The sequence below is a fragment of the Pseudopodoces humilis genome, chromosome 18, assembly GCF_049639895.1.
Source record: "Pseudopodoces humilis isolate 2021_Gansu_Grassland_sample_001 chromosome 18, ASM4963989v1, whole genome shotgun sequence".
Lineage (NCBI taxonomy): Eukaryota > Metazoa > Chordata > Aves > Passeriformes > Paridae > Pseudopodoces > Pseudopodoces humilis.
In genome coordinates this window covers 1,937,275-1,959,560 of record NC_142217.1, presented here as the reverse complement: position 1 = coordinate 1,959,560, position 22,286 = coordinate 1,937,275, and the positions used below count along the sequence as shown (strand labels likewise).

At 43.0% G+C, this 22,286-nt stretch overlaps 1 protein-coding gene across 26 annotated transcripts in view; it reads left to right on the top strand.

Annotated features, from left to right (window-relative positions):
• The window catches only part of MAPK8IP3 (mitogen-activated protein kinase 8 interacting protein 3), a 75,831-nt gene that overhangs the window by 4,818 nt on the left and 48,727 nt on the right, over positions 1-22,286 (top strand). For all 26 annotated transcript variants that reach the window (XR_015774113.1, XM_088064212.1, XM_088064211.1 and 23 more), the window contains exons 2-4: positions 18,720-18,840; positions 19,583-19,653; positions 20,399-20,490. Coding sequence is in view for 25 of the 26 variants with exons in the window: in XM_088064212.1 (XP_087920338.1) it covers positions 18,720-18,840; positions 19,583-19,653; positions 20,399-20,490 (284 nt within the window). In the remaining variant the exon portion in view is untranslated. The remainder of the gene's footprint in view (positions 1-18,719; positions 18,841-19,582; positions 19,654-20,398; positions 20,491-22,286) is intronic.

The following is a 22,286-nucleotide window of genomic DNA, read 5'->3' as shown; positions in this document are numbered from 1 at the left end:
TGTGAATGCACATAAAAGCTTTACAAGGGTGTTTGGGGTGTGTTAGCATGGCTTCTTGGACTTAGGAAAGCCACATGGGCCTCTGCCATGTGGGAGGTGCCTTCAGACACCTTGTTGCATGAAAACTGCTTCTAGGGAAATTTATGTCCCAAAGGAATGGTGGTGGCTGTCCACAGAACACAAAGTGCTTTAGTATCAAAGTAAGAGTGCTTTGCAACATCAGTTGATGCTCATTAGAGTGTTTAAAATGGTAGTCATTGAAGATGCATATAGGTATGGTGTGGAGGTAAGGACTTGGTGCTCATCAGAAGATCTGACCCCTTTTGTAGACTTTCTGTAGCTTGTGTTCTGTGCTGTGGCAGTCCAGCACCTGGGTGGGAGCAACTTCCATTGGAATGTGGCTGGGAAAACCTCTGCCTCAGTAACACTGGTTGTTCCCATGCACTTGACTCCTGGTCAGTAGTCAACGTGTTTCCAGGCTGCAGATGTTGAAGGGCAGGTGCTGCTGCTGTGTCAGTGTCCTGGGCCTCTGCTGGGCTCTTGGAGCAAGGAGTTAGCATATAAATGTGTGGCAGAGCCTGCTGGGCTGCAGGTCTCATGGACTTGTGTTGTTGTTGGACTTGGCCAGGAGATGGACAGTGCTGTCTTGAGCTCTCTAGGGTGTGGTGTGGGCTTCAGCAGCGTGGTAACCCCTTGAAGCAGTGGTTCCTGCCTCCTGTGACAATGGGCTGTCTTCAGCATTGTTATTGTGGGCTTCTCTATGGGTCTTTTGACAGAACCACAGACTGGTTGAGGTTGGAAGGAGTCTTTGGAGCTCATTTGCTCCCGTTGCTCAAGCAGGGTCACCCAGAGCAGGCTGCCCATGAGCATGTCCAAGCAGTGTTTGAGTGTTTCCAAGATGGTGGGAGACTACAAGATCTCCTTGGGCAATCTGTGCCAGTGCTCATAGGGAAAAATGGTTTTCTTATGTTTAAAGGGAACCAGCTGTGTTCCAGTTTGTGCACATCTCTTTTTGTTCTGTCACTGGGCACACTGGAGAGAGACTGCTCCTTCATCTCTGTACTTCCCCTTCAGATATTCATATACATTGATGACTCCTTGAACCTGCTCTTCTCCAGGTATTCCAATCCTTTTGTTATACTTGTGGCCCTTCACTGGGCTCTCTTCAGTCTTTCCCTGTCCCCCTTGTGCTAGAGAGTCCATCACTGGGCACAGCACTCTCAACCTGGTGGCCGTAGCCCAGAACACTCTTTGCCCCCAGGTCGCATCACTGGTTCATGTTTAACCTGGTGTCCGCCAGCAACCCCAGTTTTCTGCCAAGCTGGGTGACCCCAGCATGTGCCTGTATTCCCCAGGGGCAGGAATTGCTGGCATTGCCAAGTGTAGAACTTTTAATTGAAAGACACCTGGGTGTTGTCATCCTTTCCCACAAGAAGCAGTGTCCCTGTCTCCTGCTGTCGTGTCTCTGGGGCCATCACTCCTTGTTATAGCTTGCTGTTTGCATTGTTATCTACCTTAGAAGCACACTCAATTACCAGTAAGTAATTTTAATGTAATAAGAAGGCTCCGATGTCTTGCTTGAAGATCAGTGGCAGTATTTTGGAAGAGCTGGTCCTTTGTGAGGAGCACTGTGGCTGCCACATGTACCTGAAGAGCTTTCTGACTGTGGAAATATGGTGAGCTTGCTCCTGTCTGCATCTCAAACAGCACAAAGGCTTGTAACAACCTCCCCCCATTTGTTATGGGATGCCTTAAATATTGTCCTACCTTATACCCTCTTCTTTAGGGAGACGGGGAGGAAGGATGACAAAAGTGATAGTTATGGGCTCCAGCCCCTGGTGTTCACTGTAAGTGAACACCACTTGTCCTGCCTTGTATCTGCTTTCTCTGTGGAATGACTTCCAGCCCAGGAAGGTGTTTTGTTTCCCCACCCTGAAAATTGATCTTACAAATATCTGATTAATGGGAATTTCTGCAGTCTGATGGAGACCTCATAGCATCCAACGAGGAAAGCTTTGTGGAGTATGGGAGACCAGATGCTTTTACATGGATCCTTTGCACTATAGGCTGGTGAAAATAACTGGCAAGCATGAAATGCAGGTTCACTGGGTACCTGATCTGTCTCCATATCCTTCACGCCCTCTTGGTCCGTTCCTGGAGCTTGCAGGCACTGTCAGATTATAATGCTGGGGTTAGGTGTCCTTTCTTTTGTCCTTTCTCACCTATAGAATTTTCCCCATTAATTGTGGGGAAACCTGACTACAGGTACTTACTGGGTGCTTGAGAAGACAGAGTTTGTCTGGGCCCAGGGGGAAGGGGGGCAGGAAAAAGGGAGGGTGGGGGTAGCTGCTGGGGAGCTCGCTTCTTTGGCTTCAGAGCAGAACACACTCGGAGCTGTTGCTTGGAGAAAGGAATTCGCCATAACCTAGATGGAGCTGCTTCTTCTTCTTCTTCTTCTGTGGGCCTCACACCCCTTGTCCTGCTGGGATGTCCTGCAGTGCCAGCCATCACCCTGGAGCTTCTGATACACCTCATCCACCAGCCCAGGATCTCTGCACATTCCTGCCGTACCAGCTAAGTGTTCCTCAGAGTCCTGCAGGGGCCCCGGGATCGACTGCCCGCAGGGGGTTTGTGAGGCAAAGCTTCTCCTCCATCCTTTCCCGTCTTGGCCAAGAATGCTTTCATGGGGTCCCTGGTTATTGTTGTTTTGTGTCTTGTTATACATACTAGTGAAGAACTCTTACTCCAACCCCCATATGCCTGAGAGCCCCTTAATTTCGAAATTATAATTTGGAGGGAGGGGGTTTACATTTTTCATTCCAGAGGAGGCTCCTGCCCTCCCTAACAGACACCTGCCTTCCAAACCAAGACATTCACCCATGGAAGAAGTATCAGAGCAGATATTAGAGGCTATTAGAGGGTTATTCCAATTTACCTTGAATTCTCTTCTGCAATTACCTTGATTTACAAAAGCTTTTGGTCCTGGACAAACCAGATTCTTCATTCTCATCAGAAGTACTGTGATACTTGTAATGATAGTCTTCTGCTGAGCAGGAAGATGTTCCTTACATATTTATGATACTTGTTCCTTTTTCCCAAAATACATCCATTTAGTTGTTCAGAATTAGAAAGCAACACAAAGTGAGAGCATTTGTGGTGATCCCGTTGTGTCTTCTGGGTGAGACAAACTTCACGTTTTGGGGATGTTAACCATTGTGTCTCAATTTTCTCTTACGCCTTTTTTTTCAGTGATTTCGTTTGACCATGAGTCAGAATTGATCATGGTCAAATGATTAATTGACAATACAATTATACAGTATTGTAGATTATTATTAAAACTCAGCAACTGAAGATAGTAAAATAAAGTAACCAACAACAAAAAAATGCTTCTGGAGATACCTGAGTTTGAAATTTGTATCTAAGTAGGTTAGTTATTTTAGATTAAGATTCTAATGTTCTCTCTGAACTGGTGAAAGAAGCTCACTGGCCATCCTTACAGCCTCCTCATGGTGTCTTCAAGCTGAATTGTCTCTCCCCAGGCTGAATTTTCTCACCTTTTGTAAACATGTTGTCTGACAACTGCTGTGACAGAAGTTGCTTAATAAAGAAAAAGAACTTTGTGTTTCAAGTGTTACTTAAGATTGTTATACAAAGAAATATGCATTAAGTAGGCATGGATGTGTGTTAGAGAGGCTTAAGATGTAACTATATTGTCCTTGATTTGTGGAAACCTACACCTTGCAACCTGCACAGAATAAATGTCTCATTTCTAAAGACCCTGTGTCTTTGTTTAGGGAGCTCCTAAGATTGACAGTGGCTAACTGCATTGGCCGACAGTCAGCATGTGCCTCTTGTGAAAAGGGTTGGCAGTGTTGGGATGCTGAACATGCCTTTCCTTACAAACCCTCCAGCAATAAAACTGAATAGGATTGTAAGTTAAAAACTTACTATCCCATCATGTGTCTTCTGATGCAGGACGAGAATTGATGTTAATACTAATAACACTAAAGACATAATTCCTTCCTTCCTCTGAAGGTAGATTGTGACATTTGTTGGGAGGTAACTCAGTGATGCCTTTTGTCTGCTCAAAGTGAGGGTGGAGAGCTGCCTCTGCCAGCAGCAGCAGGGGTGTTGCCTGCCATTCTGGATCAGGTGGTGCCTCCCCTCTTCCTGCCCACAGGACAGCACGGCGGGGACTGCTCTCTTTCCTTTCCTGGTATGATGGCAGTTTTGTGGCAGTCTGCCCTTTTTTCTTTGTCTCATCCTTTGTGCATGGCTCTAGAGAAGGGCAATGAAGCATTGTTGGCTATGGGGTGGGGTGAGAGTGCGGGTGGAACCCAGGCTGGCAGCAGTGATGCATCCTGAGGGTTGTAGAATGTGCTCTGCTGGGGACCCCAGCTCTTGTGGGATCAGCCATTGCTGGCTTTGTGCTGTGGAGTGACGTGTGTCCCGCTGCTGGTTTCTCCCCAGCTGGTCTGATGGAGGATACCCAATGTACACTGAGAGCTGAAGTACAGATGCTTTGGGGTTATGCTCTGAGAGATGCAGAAGCAGCTTGTTCCTTCCATTGTACTTTTTTCATCTTCACCCCATCAAAAGTTTGTGTGCAGAATAATTTTTTTTTGGTGAAAACTGTACGTGTTTCTAGCTCATTAGAGATAATGTTATAGGACATCAGCTATTGGAAAGTCACTTGCTATAAACACGTAATTAGTTATTAAAAATTCTTCTAAAAAATTTTTTTAATTCTACACTGCTGGGATGAAATGCATTTAGAGACACTTCTGTTTACAAGTTCTGTTAATTTAAAGGAATGTACCAAAGACAGTTTGTGATGCTGTTTTGCAATAGAGACTGGCCCTATGATGCATACTTCTAAATCATGTCTCTATGAGGAATCAGTCCTTGCCATCTGGTAACCTTTATTCTCACTAATCTTGGAGTGAAAAAATCTGTATCCAAACACAGAGCCTTCATACAAATCCTCGCTCAAGCTCATGGCAATTATTAATATTCATAAATATCAGTGTGTTACTAAAAACTGCCTTGTAAATAAAATTGTGATCAAGCACTATGAGCTGTGATTTATTTAAAAAACAGTTTAGGAAAATCTGAATATCAGTTGAAAATGATGATCAGAGGTGATTGCCAGGTTTCCCCTCAATTATGCAGGGTTACCTGCACAAGTCAAACTGTGATCCCCAAGTGAGCTTTGATGAGGAACTTCTTCCTCTGGTGTAATGAAGGAGCTGCTGCCTGGTCCCTTTCTGTTAATGGCTTTGCAGGTTGATTTGTCAGTCATACTTTTGGGATGTCCCCAGGTATATGTAGGCAGAAGTTACTACTGGAGATCCAGGATGCAGAGTTTTAAGAGAAAAGCCAAGAAGTCTGGGAGGATTTGGCTTTACCACCATTGCAGATGGATTTAAATAGTAGAATCACAGACTGGTTTGTGTTGGAATGGACCTTCAAGCTCATCTTGTTCCACCCCCTGCCATGGGCAGGGACACCTCGCACTACACCAGGTTGATCCAAGCCCCATCCAAACCCTGGCCTTGGACACTTCCAGGAATGGGGCATTCACAGTTTCCCAGGCAACCTGTGCCTGGGCTTCCCGACCTTCACAGGGAGTAATTTCTTTGTAATACCTAACCTCCTGAAGTTTAAAGCCATCCCCCCATATCCCATCAAGTCTGGAGAGGGATTGTAATGACTGAAGTTTCAAGAAAATTCTCCAGTCAGTCTTCATTTTCCTGAAAATTATGGTCTTCCATCTAGCAAAGGCACCTTGCCACCTTCATTCTTTCTTTTGTCCACTGGAGAGGATGAAGACAGCCCACATCCCCATCATCGTTGGCTGTCTTGGTGCCTCTGACAGGCTGTAGCAGACTGGATACTATCATGCCATTGAGGAGGAAGCAAGGGATGTCCCAGGTGTATCTTGCCTGGCAGGAAAGGTGGCTTTATTTCAGGATTCAGTGGGAAGCACCAAATCTTTTGCTCCTGAGTTGAATTGTGATGTGGCCTTCTCTGGTCATGAACACCTGCTGGTGTCTATCTTCTGTCCCAGTGCCCTGGTTGGAAGGGACCTGCTCTTAGCAGGACATGATGCTCAACTGAGTCTGATAAAAACAATTTCAGGCTCTTAATTATCTTTCCTGTTCTGCCTGGGTCCTGGCCATCCCACTTGATGGTATAAATGCGAGTTGCTACTCAGTTCCAGAGCAGACCTGCTTGTCCCTCTCAAGACAGCATCAGCAGAGGGTTGCCTGCCCGTCCACCTGCAAGGTTTTGTGGAAAGATTTTCCCATTGGATGCTTGCTGAGTTTCGCCCAAAAGATAATTGTATATAATAATTGTAAGTACTAACTGAAAACAGGAAAATTTACTGATCTGTTAATGGTTGGGTATTTTCAAGGCGTATGGCCCAAAAGCACATTAGCTTTTTGCCCTCTTTGGGTTTGGGATTCTGTGCTTGAAAAAGGACTGAAAGAGCTTATTTGCAACACATTTATGAACAGCACATATAGGGGAAGTGTACAGTGTGAGGTACCATACATTTTTAAGAACTTCGGTATGGAGAAGTACCTTCCCCTCCCCATGATGGAGAGAGATGTCATTTCAGTGTATTTTATCATTTTCTTTCACCATTCAATGATAGCTTTGTAAGAGAACTCAAGTACATGTTTTGGTTGAGCTAAATCAGTAATCTCTATTTATTAGCAAAACCAGGGAATTCTACTTTGGAGGGGAATACAGTGTCTCAGGAGGGACATCACAAAATCATTCAGGTTAGAAAAGACCTTCAAGATCAGCAAGTCCAACCTTTGACCCATTGCCACTATGTCAACCAGACCAAAGCGCTGAACACCATGTCCAGTTGTTTTTTGAGCACCTCTAGGGACAGTGACTCCACTGCCTCCATAGGCTGCCCCACTGCTCCTGGGCTGGAGTTGGGGTTGTACATCAGGCGATCTTCTTCCTTCCTTCCTAGGTGACTGTGGCTTCAGTGATAGGCTGTTCCCTCATTCTGGGGCCCTGCCCTCCCACCTGCCTACTCCCCTTCAGCTGCCAGTGGCTGTTCTGCTTCTCACTTGTACATGGTCTTTGATCTTCTGCTCACTTTGTTACTAACTTTTAAACTTGTAAACTAAGGATTTAACACCTCTTGGGTTAGTTCTGTAGCTTAACAGAGTTTTTCATCACAACCACTGTTGTATCAGCGGTAAGTGAAACAGCAGCATCTTTCTGTAAATTCTACTTGTTTGAATCACTGATGACATTTCAGTAGCCCCACCTTGTCCCACCTCCCTGGTTTTTGTGTGCCTTGCCATTCCTTCAGCTGGGTGGCTTTTGTAGTGGTCTTGAGTTCAGTCAAAACCACCACATAATTTGCACCATAATTCCAGATAACAAAAATACCTACAAATATATTTTTGCCCTCACAAAGGAAGACAAGTTTACACTACCAGCTTGTGTAATTTTATTTTTTTTTTCTTTTTACAATGTTTTTCCATTAATATTTGTTTCACTGTCTATTGTAATCCATGCTCGTCTCTGGTCAGCATTTAAAACCAGTGCATCAATGTCTTTTATCTTCCAGAATGGACGCTTGTGCTAAGCTATGCAGAAGGCAGAAAACTGTGACTTCAGTAATGCAATGTCATACATGTAAAAATATATAAAATATTTAGGAAGAAGTTAAAATCAGGCAGGCCAAAGTCTGGACAGTGATAGTTGAATGCTTTACACTTGCTTCACTTGGGGCACTATGATTTTGGAGAGGATCCACATTAATGATCTTGAAGTAAGGAAACTTATCTTAAACTAGTTCTTACCAGGGAATTTTACTGGGAATGCGTCTGTCCAAGTGCACTGCTTTCATGGAGTAGTCTGCTGTGGAAGCAGTGTGTGAAGCAGGAGGTCATGCATGTTACAAGGTGATGGATGTCTGACAGCCACTCCACCTGTTAATATTGGATAGTATAAGCTGTGTGTTTATACACCCACATTAAGGTTAACATTAAAAATGTGTGTAGCTGTAGTAGGTATAGCTACATCACTGAGCACTGTCTTGGTTTAAGTTGAATTACTTCAGACTTGAGCCCTAAGGACTTCATACTGCGTAGTAATTTTTGCCCCAGTTCTGTAGCTGTTTTGCTACCAGCATTCTCAGAAACACCTGCTCTTCCTTAAAAACTCGGGGCAGCAGCACTGGAAAGGACTTCCTGAATCAGCATGTCCAGTCCTTGAGTTTTGCAGGAACTCAAGTAACATAATCTATTTCATAAATGTATCAAGCTTGGTTAAACCTCCTGCCTCTATTCTGTCCTTCCTCAAAATTGCAGTGGAATACTTTTTTGGGTTTTAATTCATGGCCTGGTTTTCCTGGTTTGTTATTGTGCTATCATTGTCTTTTACTATTAGTGAATTTTTTCCCTACCAAGTATTTATTTCTTTATTTTTTTTAAAGGGAAACTGGTCCTGCCCTGTCTGGTCTCTACAGGGCCCTGGAGCCAAACTCTGTTCCCTTGCCAAAGAAGGCAGATTTGCTGGCCTGTGCCATGTGTCACTTGGCCAGCCTAGTCTTGTTTTATAGATTCCCTCATATTTCCTTGACTGACCCTTAGCCACATCTGGTGCTCCATCTGATCCTCTCTCTGAGAGGCAGGAGGAATAACGTGATTTTCCAGAGAAAACTTACCTGTGCCTTATAGTGTGTAAATGCTCTCTGTGAGTGTCCCAGTGTCCCATGGCCTTTTTCAAAGTGTTAGTAATAAGGTTTATGTGAGGGCTTTCATATTTGTTAGTACAGTCTGGTGTGGCCTATATGACATGGAGTAGTTGAAATGGCAGCATGTCCATCTCCTCTCTGCCCTCTGTGGCTGCAGTTGCACCTGGCCCAGAGCATGTCACCATGACGCCGATCATCAGCTCCTTCCTCAGCTCCTTCCTCTCCATCCTTCTCCTCACAGCCCAAGTGATGGTTCTCATGTGCACTCAAGTGCTGTTCAGCCCTGCATTGCTCTGGTCTCCAGCATCATCCAGTTTTTCTCTGTGATAGTTTGTTCTCTTTAGTGACACTTCCTAGTCTAGTGTCATCTGCAGGACTTCATAGCCACACCTTCCTTCTTGTTTGCCATCATGGTGGAAATAAGGTTAAGGCTGTTACCAAGGCCAGCTGTTCTACCAGAAGCCCATCCCTTCTTGGTGCACCCCTTTCTTCTCCTGCATCTTCTGTCACAATTAACCTTGTCATTAGTCCCATTGGGAGATGAGAGCAGCTGGATGGGTGAACACTGAGGCAGAGCCTGAAGCAGGGTCCGAGATGTGGGAGGGTCCCTCTGTATTTTGGCCGTGCTGGAAGACCAGGCTTCATGGAGAGCATCATAAGGGAAAAGTAGGTCTCCCTTGGAAAAAGGCTCAGCTCCCTTGGAACAGGAATATGGGAGATGGTAATCTTTGCATACATCAACAAAAAAGTCATTTATTTCACAGAAGGCAGCCAAAGTCCCATCTATGATTATTGAATATCTAGTAGATAAAAGATGTTATTTTCACTTCTTGAAGTTAGCATCAGGAACAGAAATCTTTTATCTCCAAGCTCTGCAGATATAAAGGAAATGTTATTTCACTATGCTTCCATGGAGGTTGGAATGTTCCTTCAGGAGTGCATTTGTCTTTGAGGATAGCAAAGATTCCAGCACAGGGCATAGCTCAGAGCATCTTTCCACTGATGTCAAATTGATTTTTGCCTTTTTTGCTTTTATATATTCTCTATGTTCTTTACACATGTATTTGAAGCTCTGTAGCCTATTACTGAAGCTATGTACTGTGTATCCTTCTGGGCTAATAAATTGTAAAAACTCGGTTAAAAATACAGTTAAAATGACATTATATTGTTCTCTTTTATGATGTTTTGGGCATTTTGCTAATAATTTGCCATGTTTACAGTCAGCTTTATTTGCAGACAGAGACCTCACCTGAGGAAGGCTGATAATTATTTTTCCATATGAAATGCTTATTATATGTGTCTTCATGTGATTCAGGGTTATATACATCTTAATTACTCAATATAAAAAGGTTATTGTAATAATGCATTTCTAATACAAAATTCCTCCAGGGCTGATATGTAATGTATGCTGTACTGGGAATATGGTTTGAACTTCAGGTCAAGCTCTGCAATAAAAATGTTAGAGTTTTCACAGTTGCCACAGCTGTGATGGCACAAATACACTCAAAATGAGGAAACCACAGTGAGCAGAACAGGGGACACGGGAGAACACAGAGCACTGTCTGCAAGGGACATCTGAGAACACAGCATTTGCTGAGTTTTATGACAAGTATAGCGTAAGATTCTTAAAAAGTATGAAATTTGAGTTGGTAAATCAGTTACTAGTGAGTTTTAACAAGTGTGCTCTAGTCGCAGATTTAAACTGTTGGTTCTTCATGCCAGAACTGCAGCTCTGTTCAGCTTTTTGTCAGTGCATGTTGTAGTCGATAGCTTGAGATGTATTTTTTCCCTTTTCTAGTTGTGATTTCCACCCCCCCCCCACTTCTTTTTCTCCTATTGCTTACCTGGAGGCAAGTTACCATGGTTACTGAAGTTTTTTCTCCTCAGCGAGAGGCAGGATGGAGTGGAGAGGGGACCCTGCTGGCATTTCCAGCTGCTTGAAATCTCTTTAGCCTGGAAAGCACTGGGTTGGGAGGAGAGAGACCCTTCTCTCCAGCATGAAACTTGTAACTGTTTTTCCTGTCCCAGAATGCCTCTGAGCTGTGGAAGCTGAGAGAGCATTCTTACCTTCCCTTTCTTTCCCTCCTGCGTTGCCAGGAAACCAAGCCCCCCCCCTCTCTCTCCCTCTGCCCCTCTGTGGAGTATACTCCTACACCTTTGTGGGCATTTGAAGAAGTTGGTGTCTGTTATTTCTTATCTTGGTGTGTGTAACCTTGATTTGCAGAAAGTTTGTAAAATGTACTAGCTGAGAAAAATTGGTTCTCTCTCTGATGTTCCCTCCCTCTGAAAAACCCTGTTAAAAGAGACCCCCCCAGACCCCAAATCCTTTGTCTCTCATCCTTTGGATTCCCCGTCACAGAAATAAACTGTGGAATGTAACCCAGGGAGAGATTCCACCCGATTTCTTTGCTCGTTTGATAGACTTGCCTTCCAGAAGTAACTCAGAGAGCCCCTAACATAGAACATATGCTGGCTTGAAACCAGAGTGAAGAGAAACCTCATCACTGGGCTAAGCTGGGCCACTCTGGAGGTTTGAGTCAAGTGAAGTGCAGAAGGGTGAGAGTTTGGCCTTTTGGGCTGTGTGCTGTAACACTTATAGTGGAGACAGTGTCTTCTGTTTCCTGTAATTGAGATCCTTTGGAGATGGAGAACATACAGTCTGTTACCAGCATTTACTCTTCCTGATGGTGTGTTTTCTCATGTCATCAGGATTAGGGGTTCACTCTACAGGTACCATGACTGCAATCACTTGGAACAGGATCTGCTGAAGGCAAGCGCTTTCCAGGAGAAAGGGTGGCATTGCTTGGAGCACCCCCAGACCCATGGGTCTGTCACCTTGAGGCACTGAGGAGCAAGATGAGTGATAATCAGGTGAAATACAGGGAGCTTTTTTTTTACCTGTAAATGACATTGCTCTCAAGGAGCCAAAATGTTTCTAAAATGCTTTTTAGGTATAGCATGATGGAAATGCAGCTATGTTTTTATCACTGAGGGGTAACTAATGATCATGGTTTTCTGTTTTCTGAGGGTTCATTTCAGCTCTTGAGACCAGCAAGGGAGAGCAGTTTTAAATATTATTAAACTCTTTGTTTTCCCAAGGGAAACACTAAATATATCTTTACTGCCTTTCTGCTGGGAATGTTTTTGTGCGATAAGGTCAAGGTAACATCGGTGTAAAGTAGACAACTCAATTTCTTAACATTCTACTTCATCTTTGCGAAATAAGTGCCTATAGGGATAAAAAGCTGAAGATAGAATCACAGAATGGTTTGGACTGGAAGAGACCTTAAAGCCCATCTTGTCCTGCTCCCTGTCATGGGCAGGGACACCTTCTGTCGTCCCAGGTTGCTCCAAGTCCCACCCAACCTGGCCACCACCAACCTTGTGCCAGGGCCTCGCCACCCTCACAGGGAAGAATTTCTTCTTAGTATTCCATTTAACCCTGCCCTCTGGCAGTGGTCTGAGCATGTCTGTGGCCTCCTCTGGACTCACTCCTGCAGCTCTACATCCTTGTGGTGAGGACCCCTGAACTGGAGGCAGCAGTGCAGGTGGGGTCTCACCTGAGTGAAGTTGAGGGGAAGAATACCCTCCCTCTCCCTGCTTCCCAGGCTAAAAGGAAACTACAGCTGCTTCTAGTGAGGGGTTTCTTCTTCCAACACAGCTTTCGCCCACAGCCCTGCACCCCCACTCAGGTCTGGACTGAACCCCAACACTCCCTTTGCTGGGCACCCACTGCACACACTGCCAGCCACCACAAATTAAGGCCACATAATGAGATTTCTGAATCTCTGTGCATCTCTGTCCCTGTTTGATTTCTCACTGATGCAGTGATTTCTGATGATATATTACTATTTTTAGTAATTTTCTTCCTTTTCAAGAGACGGGAAAGCAGGAAGCCAAGCAATCCACAATGTACTACTGCTCTTCAGAAGCATAGTCATTCTTTGGCCTTGGTATGGTTTTGTGATAGTTATTTTCCCTCTGAAGAGTAGTGTGTGAACCACTGTTGTTTGCCATAATCCTGGATTATTACAGATCAGTGATTCTTCTTGGAATCCAGGGATAGAGCCTTGCAGAAAAAATTGCATGTGACATTTATATAAATAGCAGTTTCATATTCCAGTTCTCTTAGATGACTGAGGTGATTAACTGTTTAATTTTCATATTCAGAAATCATTATTTGAAATTAGGTGTAGAGGCTCTGGAAAAAAAAAAAAAGGGGAAAAAAATAAAATACGAATCTTTTGGTCAGCCTTGCTGTTGAGAAATCCTGGGGCTGGGGGCTGTTTCTACTTCCAGTCTACCCACTGGTTTGTCATGGTGGGAGACCAAAGAAAAAGTAGTTTTTCTTTACCATTAGTGGAATTCTCATGTCCTTTTTATTTATCTTTTCTAAATGTCTTTATTTCATCTCCAGAAAGCTGGAGTTGGAACCTGTGAATTCTGGAGGTGAAGGTGTGAGCTGAGCTCTGTTCAGTGAAACCATCAGGGAAAACCAGCGACAGCACCTCGCCCTAGGAATGAGAAACCTCTGAAATCAAGGGCAGGTGCAGTAGCAGGCTCAACCCGGTATGCTTCACCACCACCAGATTTTTCTTTTGCCTCTTGGCAGCACTAAAGTGAAAGAATGCCATCAATTATTTGCAATGCAGTGTTAAAACTCAGTAGCCTGGGCATTGGAATTGTGGCAGAGTGTATTGTAAAGTGCTTTGTAAAGAGTCTATTGGGTTATTTTAAGATGCATTTAAAAAGTCCATGAGGCTATGCTGTTTGGTTGTTTCTTTGGGGTTTTTTTGTCCCCTACTTGGCTTCAAACTGACAGAGAGCAGGGTTAGATAGGATATTGGGAAGAAATTGCTCCCTGTGAAGGTGGGGAGGCCCTTGCACAGGTTGCCCAAAGAAGCTGTAGCTACCCCATACTTGGAAGTGTTCAAGGGCAGGTTTATGGGGCTTGCAGCAATGTGGTGTAGTAGAAGGTACCGTGGCAGGGTACAGGAACAAGATGGTCTTTAAGGTCCTTTCCAACCCAAACCAGTTGTGTGATGCTATTCTCCTGTTAAATGTTTATAATGAAAGAACAGTATTTGTAGTGCCTGCTTTCAGAAGTCATTGGAATTGTACTGTTCTGAGGTCAGAATTGTGGATTTGATTCCTGCGAATATCCCCTGCCCTTAGGAAAGCTTGCTGGTTAGCAAGTGTGAATTAGCATGCACAGAACTTTGGAATTTAATCTTTGGGCATCAAACATCTCTGCAGCATTTAGGGAGGATTGGCTGGGCAGACTGAAGATAAAAAGCATGAAAAGTGGGAGAGTAAATCATAAGAATTCTTTTTCTCTTATAACTGTGTTTGATGCTTTTTGTAAATATTAAAGCCAGAAAATATTCTGATGGGAAGGAGACTTACAAGTTAGTGTTCCCTCTGCCGGGTTATTTTTAGGAGGTTTTAAAGCATTGGGGTGATATACTGGTTCCCCTCCAAGTTACTGAGAAATTCCTACAGCTTCAACAGGGTCAGGGTTGTATAGTCTCCCTGAAAGAAATGGAAAAAGTGAAGTGCCAGTGGATATTTGTTTACTGAGTTGTATTCACTGAAAAACATGTACTTGCAGTATGACTGCCTCTGGGAGCCTGGTTAAAAAAAAGTTAAAAAAAAATAAAAACCACTTTATGCAGCTTGTGCTCTCTTTCTCCTGCCCTGTTGGAAATTTTCAGCACCATGGGAAGGCAGAGTTTGGTGCAGAGAGCACTGTGTGACTGGGGATTTCCTGTGTGCTGGGAATACAGTTGGTAGATTGAGTTTGGGCAGGAGAGATGCTGGAGCCAGTCTGGCTGCTCATCTGGGCCACCTGCAGCCACATACCTTGGGTTTTGAGCTGCATCTTGTGGCCTGTGGTCTGGCATCATGCTGGAGACAATGTGCTGCATCTGCTGTCTGTCTCTGGAGGCTCTCTCTCATTCACAAGAGTAACTCATATGAACATCAAGTGCCTATTTTCTCCAAACTTCTGGTGCAGCTTAGTTGTACTTTCGGGTGTGCTCACATCTCTGACTAAAGTTAGTTAAATCTCTGCTGCTTCTAGTGGCTAGTGAGGCATTTCTGTGGATGCTGTATGGAATGTCTGTTGTGGCTTACTGGGAAAAAATAGAGTCTGCCTGGATACCCTCATGAGAGCTCACTGGTGCCATGAAGGATGAGCAGCAGTGTCATCTGGACATTAGGAACATCTTCCTTGAGCAAATCCCTGGCAGGAATACTCTCCTTATTCTGCCATGCTCACTTCACTCTATACTTGGGACTTTTTCTGCTGTCAGAGCTTGTGATGAGCATGGAGAAGCTCAGGTGTAATGAATTCTGATGTCAGAACAGGTATAAGGTGCTGCAGAGCCAGGAACTGGGTCAAGCCCGTGGGTCCCTGCATACAAATGCCATTGTTTGATCTCCTCAGCACCAGGATGGGCCACCCAGGATGGGTTTTTATCCAAAATGCTGTTCTGCCCTACAAACACTTAGGGCAATATTAATTTTTAGTATCATTGTCTCCATGTTTCTTTCTTTTCCAGGTGCTTAATTGATTTCTAGTTTTATGTTCCTTTGATTACTTTTGGGTTACAAAATAGACAGGTGTGAGGAAAAAGACTGAGCCATATTTATAGAAGAGTTAATCTTTCAATCAGTTTCCTCTGAATTAAACCAAAACAGCAGTAGCAAATCTAGGAATCCTATTAAAGGTGACCTACATTACTAGAATAACATTTGGCTTGTATCTTCTTTTCCTTTTTAATTTGCTGTTGAGAAACCTGTGAATTATTTCCTTAATGTGCATTCATTTTTATTGCTTGTAAATCCCTCATTCCTGCCTGGGGAAAGGGGGAGGGGAAGTAGTTGTGTGTTCCTGGGTGGAGAAATGGGAGCAGGAAAGTGGTGAAAGCTGAGCCACTGCGATGGGATGGGGATTTAGCCCTTGGCTGTAATTAAAAGGGTTAATAATAAAGCTTTAGTACAGAGTGCTTCCAGCAAAATCCTATGAGGAGATGTAGATTATACCAGGAAAAGACTCTTTGTGGGAATAGTTTCCATCAGCTTACAGATGGAGCAAGTGAAACTGCTGCTTCTCAGCTCTGTTGCTCATTGTCAGTGTCTGTTAGGGCTTCTTTTCCTTTTTTACTCATTCTGAAATTGTATTGTTCTGAAAAAGGTTTCAAAAATAAATCCACAAATTTACAAGGCAGGTTGTTTTATAAAGTTCTCAGAACCCATAAAACAAGTTGCTGGGTGAGTGACTAAGGGATTTCAGTGTTTAATTGATATTTCAGGAAGAAACACCTACTTAAAAATCTAACCCCCTGAACAATCTTAAATAATAAGTAAATGTTTAGCCTCTGACATGATTTCTTTATAGCAGAAGAAAGGTGTTGGCATTGGTGCTATTTCTAAAACAGTCATAAGTGGGAAAAAACCCTAAACACTTACTACAATATATTTGGGCAGGAAGAGGAATAAAGTTAAAAGCCCAGTTAGAAGTTAAAGGCACTGCGGAACACTGAGTGCAGGGAAGCAAGAAGTGGCTAAAGTGTGTTTGCTTGTTTCTAAAAATACAGTTATATAGGAATGCAAATAGAGTCACTGCTCCCAGGAATTTATTGAGCAGTTTTAAAAGTTTGCAAGAATCATAATTATTGTTGCTTTCAGTCAACTGCAGAGAGGATCCCATTTATAATGATGGCTTCAGTGTCCCTGCTAATAATTCCAGTAAAAGCAATAGAGAATGTGCACTGGGTTTACCCTGAGAGTGCAGCAATGTGGATATTTTCCATGTAGAGATTTAACAAAATAATCTTACTGAGCATTTAAATATGTTAGTTTCCCTGTGAGTCTTTGCCAAAAAATATTCTTACCAGTGTCTGTCTCTTTTGGAATAAAACAAAGCTTTAATTTGTTAAATTGAAATTCTCATGCTCCTGAGCAGTGGTGCTTGTGGAGAGAACATTCCCCCCCATGCAGAGGGCAGAGGGAAGGAGATTTTCTTCCCCATTATCCATGCTTTTAGACAGAAGAGGTTTCTCCAGCCAATGTACATGTACTGGTGAATCTGATGGGCCTGGACCTAAGGAGGATTTGGCAAACAGATAGAGAGAAAGAGAGGCAGGGTCAGAAGCAGAGCCTTATGAGCTCTTCACAGACCCCTGTTGCTTCCTGTGGGCTCATCTTGGCCCATAAACATTTTTAAGGGTGGATAAAACCCTGCTTGGCTTAATTTCCTTGATCTCATCCTCAAGAACTCCAGATCCAGGGCTGCTCCCAACCCTAGCTGTGCTCATGCAGCTCAGCTTTTGGGTTGGTGTTCTAGTTACTGGACTGGTTGGTGCAAATAATGCTCTACTTCTGGCTTCCTTGGATGGAACTATGCAGGAGTAATGTAATGAGACTTGAATTTTGGGTTTGTAAGCCAGGCCAGGATGTGTACTGCAGTTAATGGGATAGTTTTGCAGTACTGTGCCCTTGTGAGACTAGTGGCAACATTCAGGCTTTGTTTGCTGGGGAGAGGTATGTGTTCTCTGAGCCTTCGGGACATTCCCACCAGTTTGTGTCAGTGGTGGTACTAGAAATAGCTGTTTCTAAATCTAGATGTGTAGGTTATGGGTCATTATTGCATTACTGTACTGTGCAGAAAACCTCTGATAACCATGTATTGCGCAAGAACCAGGCTGGTCAAGCTATATGCAGAGATGTGGAGATGCATTCACTTCCCAGGGATCCTGTGTAGAGAAACATTTTAACAGAGTGAAAGCATGATATTTTAGTAAAAGCCTGTCTGCACAAGCCAACTTTTAATCCAGGCGGCAGTATTAAAGGCAGTGTCATTTGAAACTCTCCTGGAACAGCGAGAATAAAGGGAAACAATGGCATTGTGTACTGGGGAAAGAATGTAAACAATATGTATTAACCAATAGTAGCTTGCTAAGCCTGCAGACCCTGTCAGACCCTATAAAAGTGTGCTAAAGATAGAAATAAACAACGTTCGCGATATTTCTGTGAAGACTTGGTGAATAGTCTGAGTGGTTTTTCAATAATCCTGCTTAGTTTAAATATTTCATTATATTTTATTATATTATATGATCTAATGGTATTATACTATATGATATTTCATTATATGGAGCTTCTGTGGCTCCAGTTCCTACCATGAGTTGTGTAATATCCCACACTGGAGCTGAACGGAATGTTCCACGTATTTTACTCTGCTCTTGTGTGCTGGTGTCCATGTCAGGTAGTGAGTAAAGCTCACAGGTGAGAAGTGACAGTTTACAGAATGAAGACCCTGAAATCAGGTATTTTCCTGTTGTGTTTTCATTGGAAATGAGTGTATCTGTGGAATCTTTCCTTTGGTCCAGTGTCCTGTCCAGGAGTCACACGGCTGTGTGCAGCTGCCTCTGTGTTGGTGATAATGGGAGTGAGCAGCACCAGAGCTGGTGGGTTTAGTTTTCCAAAAGACTTGCACATTTCTGCAAGACTTGTCCCCCACAGGAATTTTGGGTGGAGCTCTTTTCATCTGCATCATTAGAAGAGTTACTCTGAAGGTTTTTTACATAGGTATTTTTAAATACATGATTGTGGAAATAAAATTTTCCTTTTGTGACATCAAATTAACAAGAATCAAAATTCAGCCTGACACAAAGAAGACCAGCATTGCTAATAATGATGGAGTTGTGCTGGTTTACAGAACTCGTGTTGACCATAGTTTATATATTATTATGCATTAAAGATAACAATATGCTTCTAATATAAAATAGACTCTTCATCTTGATTAAATGCTGTTGTGCTACTTACAGTACTTAAAAAATTCTTATTTCTGTTTTGTAACTTATATTCCCTCAGTTTATATTCTCTCAAATCTGTTTTTGTGAGGAGAGGAAGGGTCATGGTAAGGCAAACCCACCTTACGTATAATCCTCATCTGTGCCTCCTCCACTTCTTCCCTATGCAGAAGTTCATAGAGTTTGAAGATGCACTGGAACAGGAGAAGAAAGAACTACAAATCCAAGTGGAACACCTTGAATTTCAGACTCGACAGCTGGAGCTGAAGACCAAAAACTATGCAGACCAGAGTAAGCAAAGCTGTGCACCCAACACCATTATACACAAGCCTTCCACACACATACAATGCTACTTTAAAAATAATCTTCATACTGGTTTTTTTGTTTTATTGTCATTTGTGCAAAGCCCAAAATATCTGGTTGTTCCTTCCTTTGATGTAAAATTCTGAGCTTTCCAAAGGGTGGGATGTACCCACACTAACTCAGCAGAGGCTACATTTCTTGTCTTTTGTGGTCAGTTTCTCCAGATGCAAGGTGCAAGATTTGGGCCTTTGGAACCTGGTTTCCAGTTTCTCCTTGTAGAATCTTCTATTCTTATAAAAATAATTTCATTCTTTTGTTAGTTACTTAGTATATTTGTTTTTACAAATACTTCCTTAATATGTGCAGCCATTGAAGTTCCCCTCAGAATTTGCTGGTGTTTTGTCCAGTACTTCTGCTTCTCTATGAGCCAGAAGAGCCAGTCTGAGAGGACAATTTAAATTGTTGCCAAACTAAGATGCTTACAGGGCACCAGGCTACTGCTGAAAAACTTCTGTGGTTTTATTGCATTTATGGTGCAGAATTACTGGTATTTGGAACATGCAAGTACCCATGAACTAAGTTTGTAACATAGACGAAATCCCACAATTCTGTTTCTGTTTGTTTTATTCAGTAGGTATAAATTAATTTCTAAAAAAATAGGCTTTTTTCTCACATAGTTTATTTTGAGAGCTGGGTGTATGTCAGCTGATAGTTGGGTCTTCTCTTGCAGTTTCTCGACTGGAAGAACGTGAATCAGAAATGAAGAAGGAGTATAATGCTCTGCATCAGCGTCACACAGAGGTAGGATATCATCTTTCTAAATAAATAAACTCTTTGTCTATATCTACATGACTATATCATGTCAAGGAACTCAGCTTTACAATCCTAGTGATGACTAGAGCTTCTGAACTTTGGGAACATCAGAAATACCTGACTGGGGGGGTGTAAAGAGGATGGAGACAGGCTGTGTTCACTGGTGCCCAGTGGAGGCAGCTGGCGCAAACTAGGACGCAGAAAGATCACTGTGAACAAAGTAGTAAAAACCACTTTACTGCAAGGACAATGAGCCCTGGCATAGGTTGTTCAGAGGCATATTGGAGTCTCCTTCCTTGGCGATATTAATAAGCCAGCTGGACACAGTCCCATGGCAGCCTGCTCTGTGTGGCCCTATTTCAGCAGGGGGTGGACTGATGGACTTTAGGACATTCCTTCCAGTCTCATCTGTTCTGTGATGCTGTGCACAGTGTCCTGCTACCTCATCTCCCATTGCCTACAAGCCTCCAGGCTTATGTTGTTTTGGGATATGTTCTTTCAAGGCTCTTCGGTTATGAGATGCAGTTGAAGTAATTTCTGACACTATATGCTGAGAAATTTCCTATCAGATTAGACCATTCACATACATCATCAGCTTAGAAGGCAACAGTAAAGACAAGGAAGTCTGCAAAAAAACCCAGGGAATTGGAAATGGATGCCATAGAAAATTAAACAAAAGTAGAAAATGAGCCTTTCTCGTCTGTTTGCCTCACAGATTTTTTTCTCCTCACAGATGATCCAGACCTATGTGGAACATATCGAGCGATCTAAGATGCAGCAAGTTGGGGGAAATAACCAAACTGAGAGCAGTGTACCTGGGAGGAGGTAGGGCCATGACCTCTCCATGTAACAGGTGTCTCCTGGGAGCTTACATGCTGAGTGTGCATTTTTGAGAGAGAAAACAGAGCAGGACCTTTCCCTGGGGACACAGATTGTAGTTGAAGCTCTCATTTAATGGGTTCTGGGTGAGCTGTGGGTACTTGATGGTGAGGAGCTTTGTGTGTTGTTTCATGAAGGCAAAGCTTTATCATGCTATTGATGGTGCCTCTGGAAAACACATTTGTATTCTTAGGTGGTGTGTAAAAGTTTATCTGTAGAATGGATGGATGTGTCAAATAAAGTGTTTGTGTGTGTACATGTCTTTGTATGTGGGATAGGCAGCAAAACCGTAGCAATTAAATATATTAGCTGCTACAGGATATTTTCACCTGTTCTTTCAGAGGAAGCTTTCTGTCAGTCACCAAAGATCCTGCTTACATCCAGGAAATGGATTTTCCTCCCTTCCTGCAGTGTTTGGGTTCTGACTAGAAATAGATTGTCTAAAATATAGGAATCAAATGAGAAAAACAAAAAAAAGCTAGATGTCAGTTTTCCTAGGCAGAAGAGACAGGCATGAGGGATGTAGAAAGGTTGAGAGGACATGGTGTGAAAAGAACCAGTAGTTTGTAGGTGCTCGTCTGTTCATAAAATCTCCACATTATTTTTCTACCTTCTCTTCTGTCCCTCACAGTCTGGAAATCCAGAGTTAGCTCCCAGAACATGATCTGATCCTAGTGTTAGAGAAGGAATGGGATAAGTCTGCTAGACTTGTTTCTCTCCCAGCTTACGCTTCTGGAAGTAAGAATATATCTGTGGAAGTGCTTACACAGTAAAATCTAAAAGTACCGTAGGCAAAAGCAAATTTAGGGCATCTCTCTTTTAAGTGGTGAGTCCTGTCTCTTTTAAGTCTCTCTTAAATGGTGAGCACCTGCCAACTTTGAGTCATAGAATCAAAGAATATCCTGAGTTGAAAGGGATCATCGAAGTCCCACTCCTGAGATGGACTGCATAGTAGAAATAATTTTTGATATTTTCCTTTCTTAAAAGCTTAAAAGCTTTTCCTTCCCTGACTCTCAAATAAAAGTATATGAATTATAGCTTTATGTTAACATTCCATGAAAGAGCTGCCCACTGAAAAGTGTTGCTGGTTGTATCTACAAGACTGCCAGTCTCAGTGGTGAAGGGCAAAATTTTCATCAAGAATTGCCTTTTTATGTCAGAGAAGTTAGTCTTTTACACTTTAAGTGTAGCATATTGCTAGCGTCCTTGGAGGGAAACACTGTCGGTGAAAAGCCCGTGATGGGACTGTGATCCAAGTGTGTAGGAACTACCAGTGGGAAGTGGGAGTTTTTCTTCAGTCTCCAGCTTTACACTGTTTGCGTGTGTGTATGTGTAGCTCTCTGTTGTGCTTGTGCACAAGCACCTGGGGCAGGTGTGTTTTGATGTCATTGCACTGCTGGAGGGAGGAGGGAGGAACACCAGTGTTTGTGGATCACCCAGTGCACTGGGTGGGGGGGACAGGTATAATTTCTCATGACCTGTGTAACAAATTTGGGTGCATTTATTTAAAATAAATGGGACTAGGGAGAAGTTTTAGCAGCAACTTTGTGGAGGTGGTGTGTATCAATAGCCGTCCAAGAGGTGTAATGAGTTTGTACCCACTTCCACATGGTGTGAGTTGCAGTGCATGTGTACCTTACGTCTGTGGTGGGTTGCATGTTTGCATGACATTTGCTCTCTAATGGTTGTTCTTTTTGTCTCGCTTTTTGTGGGATTGCTGCTGTTTCGCTGTTGTGTTTGTC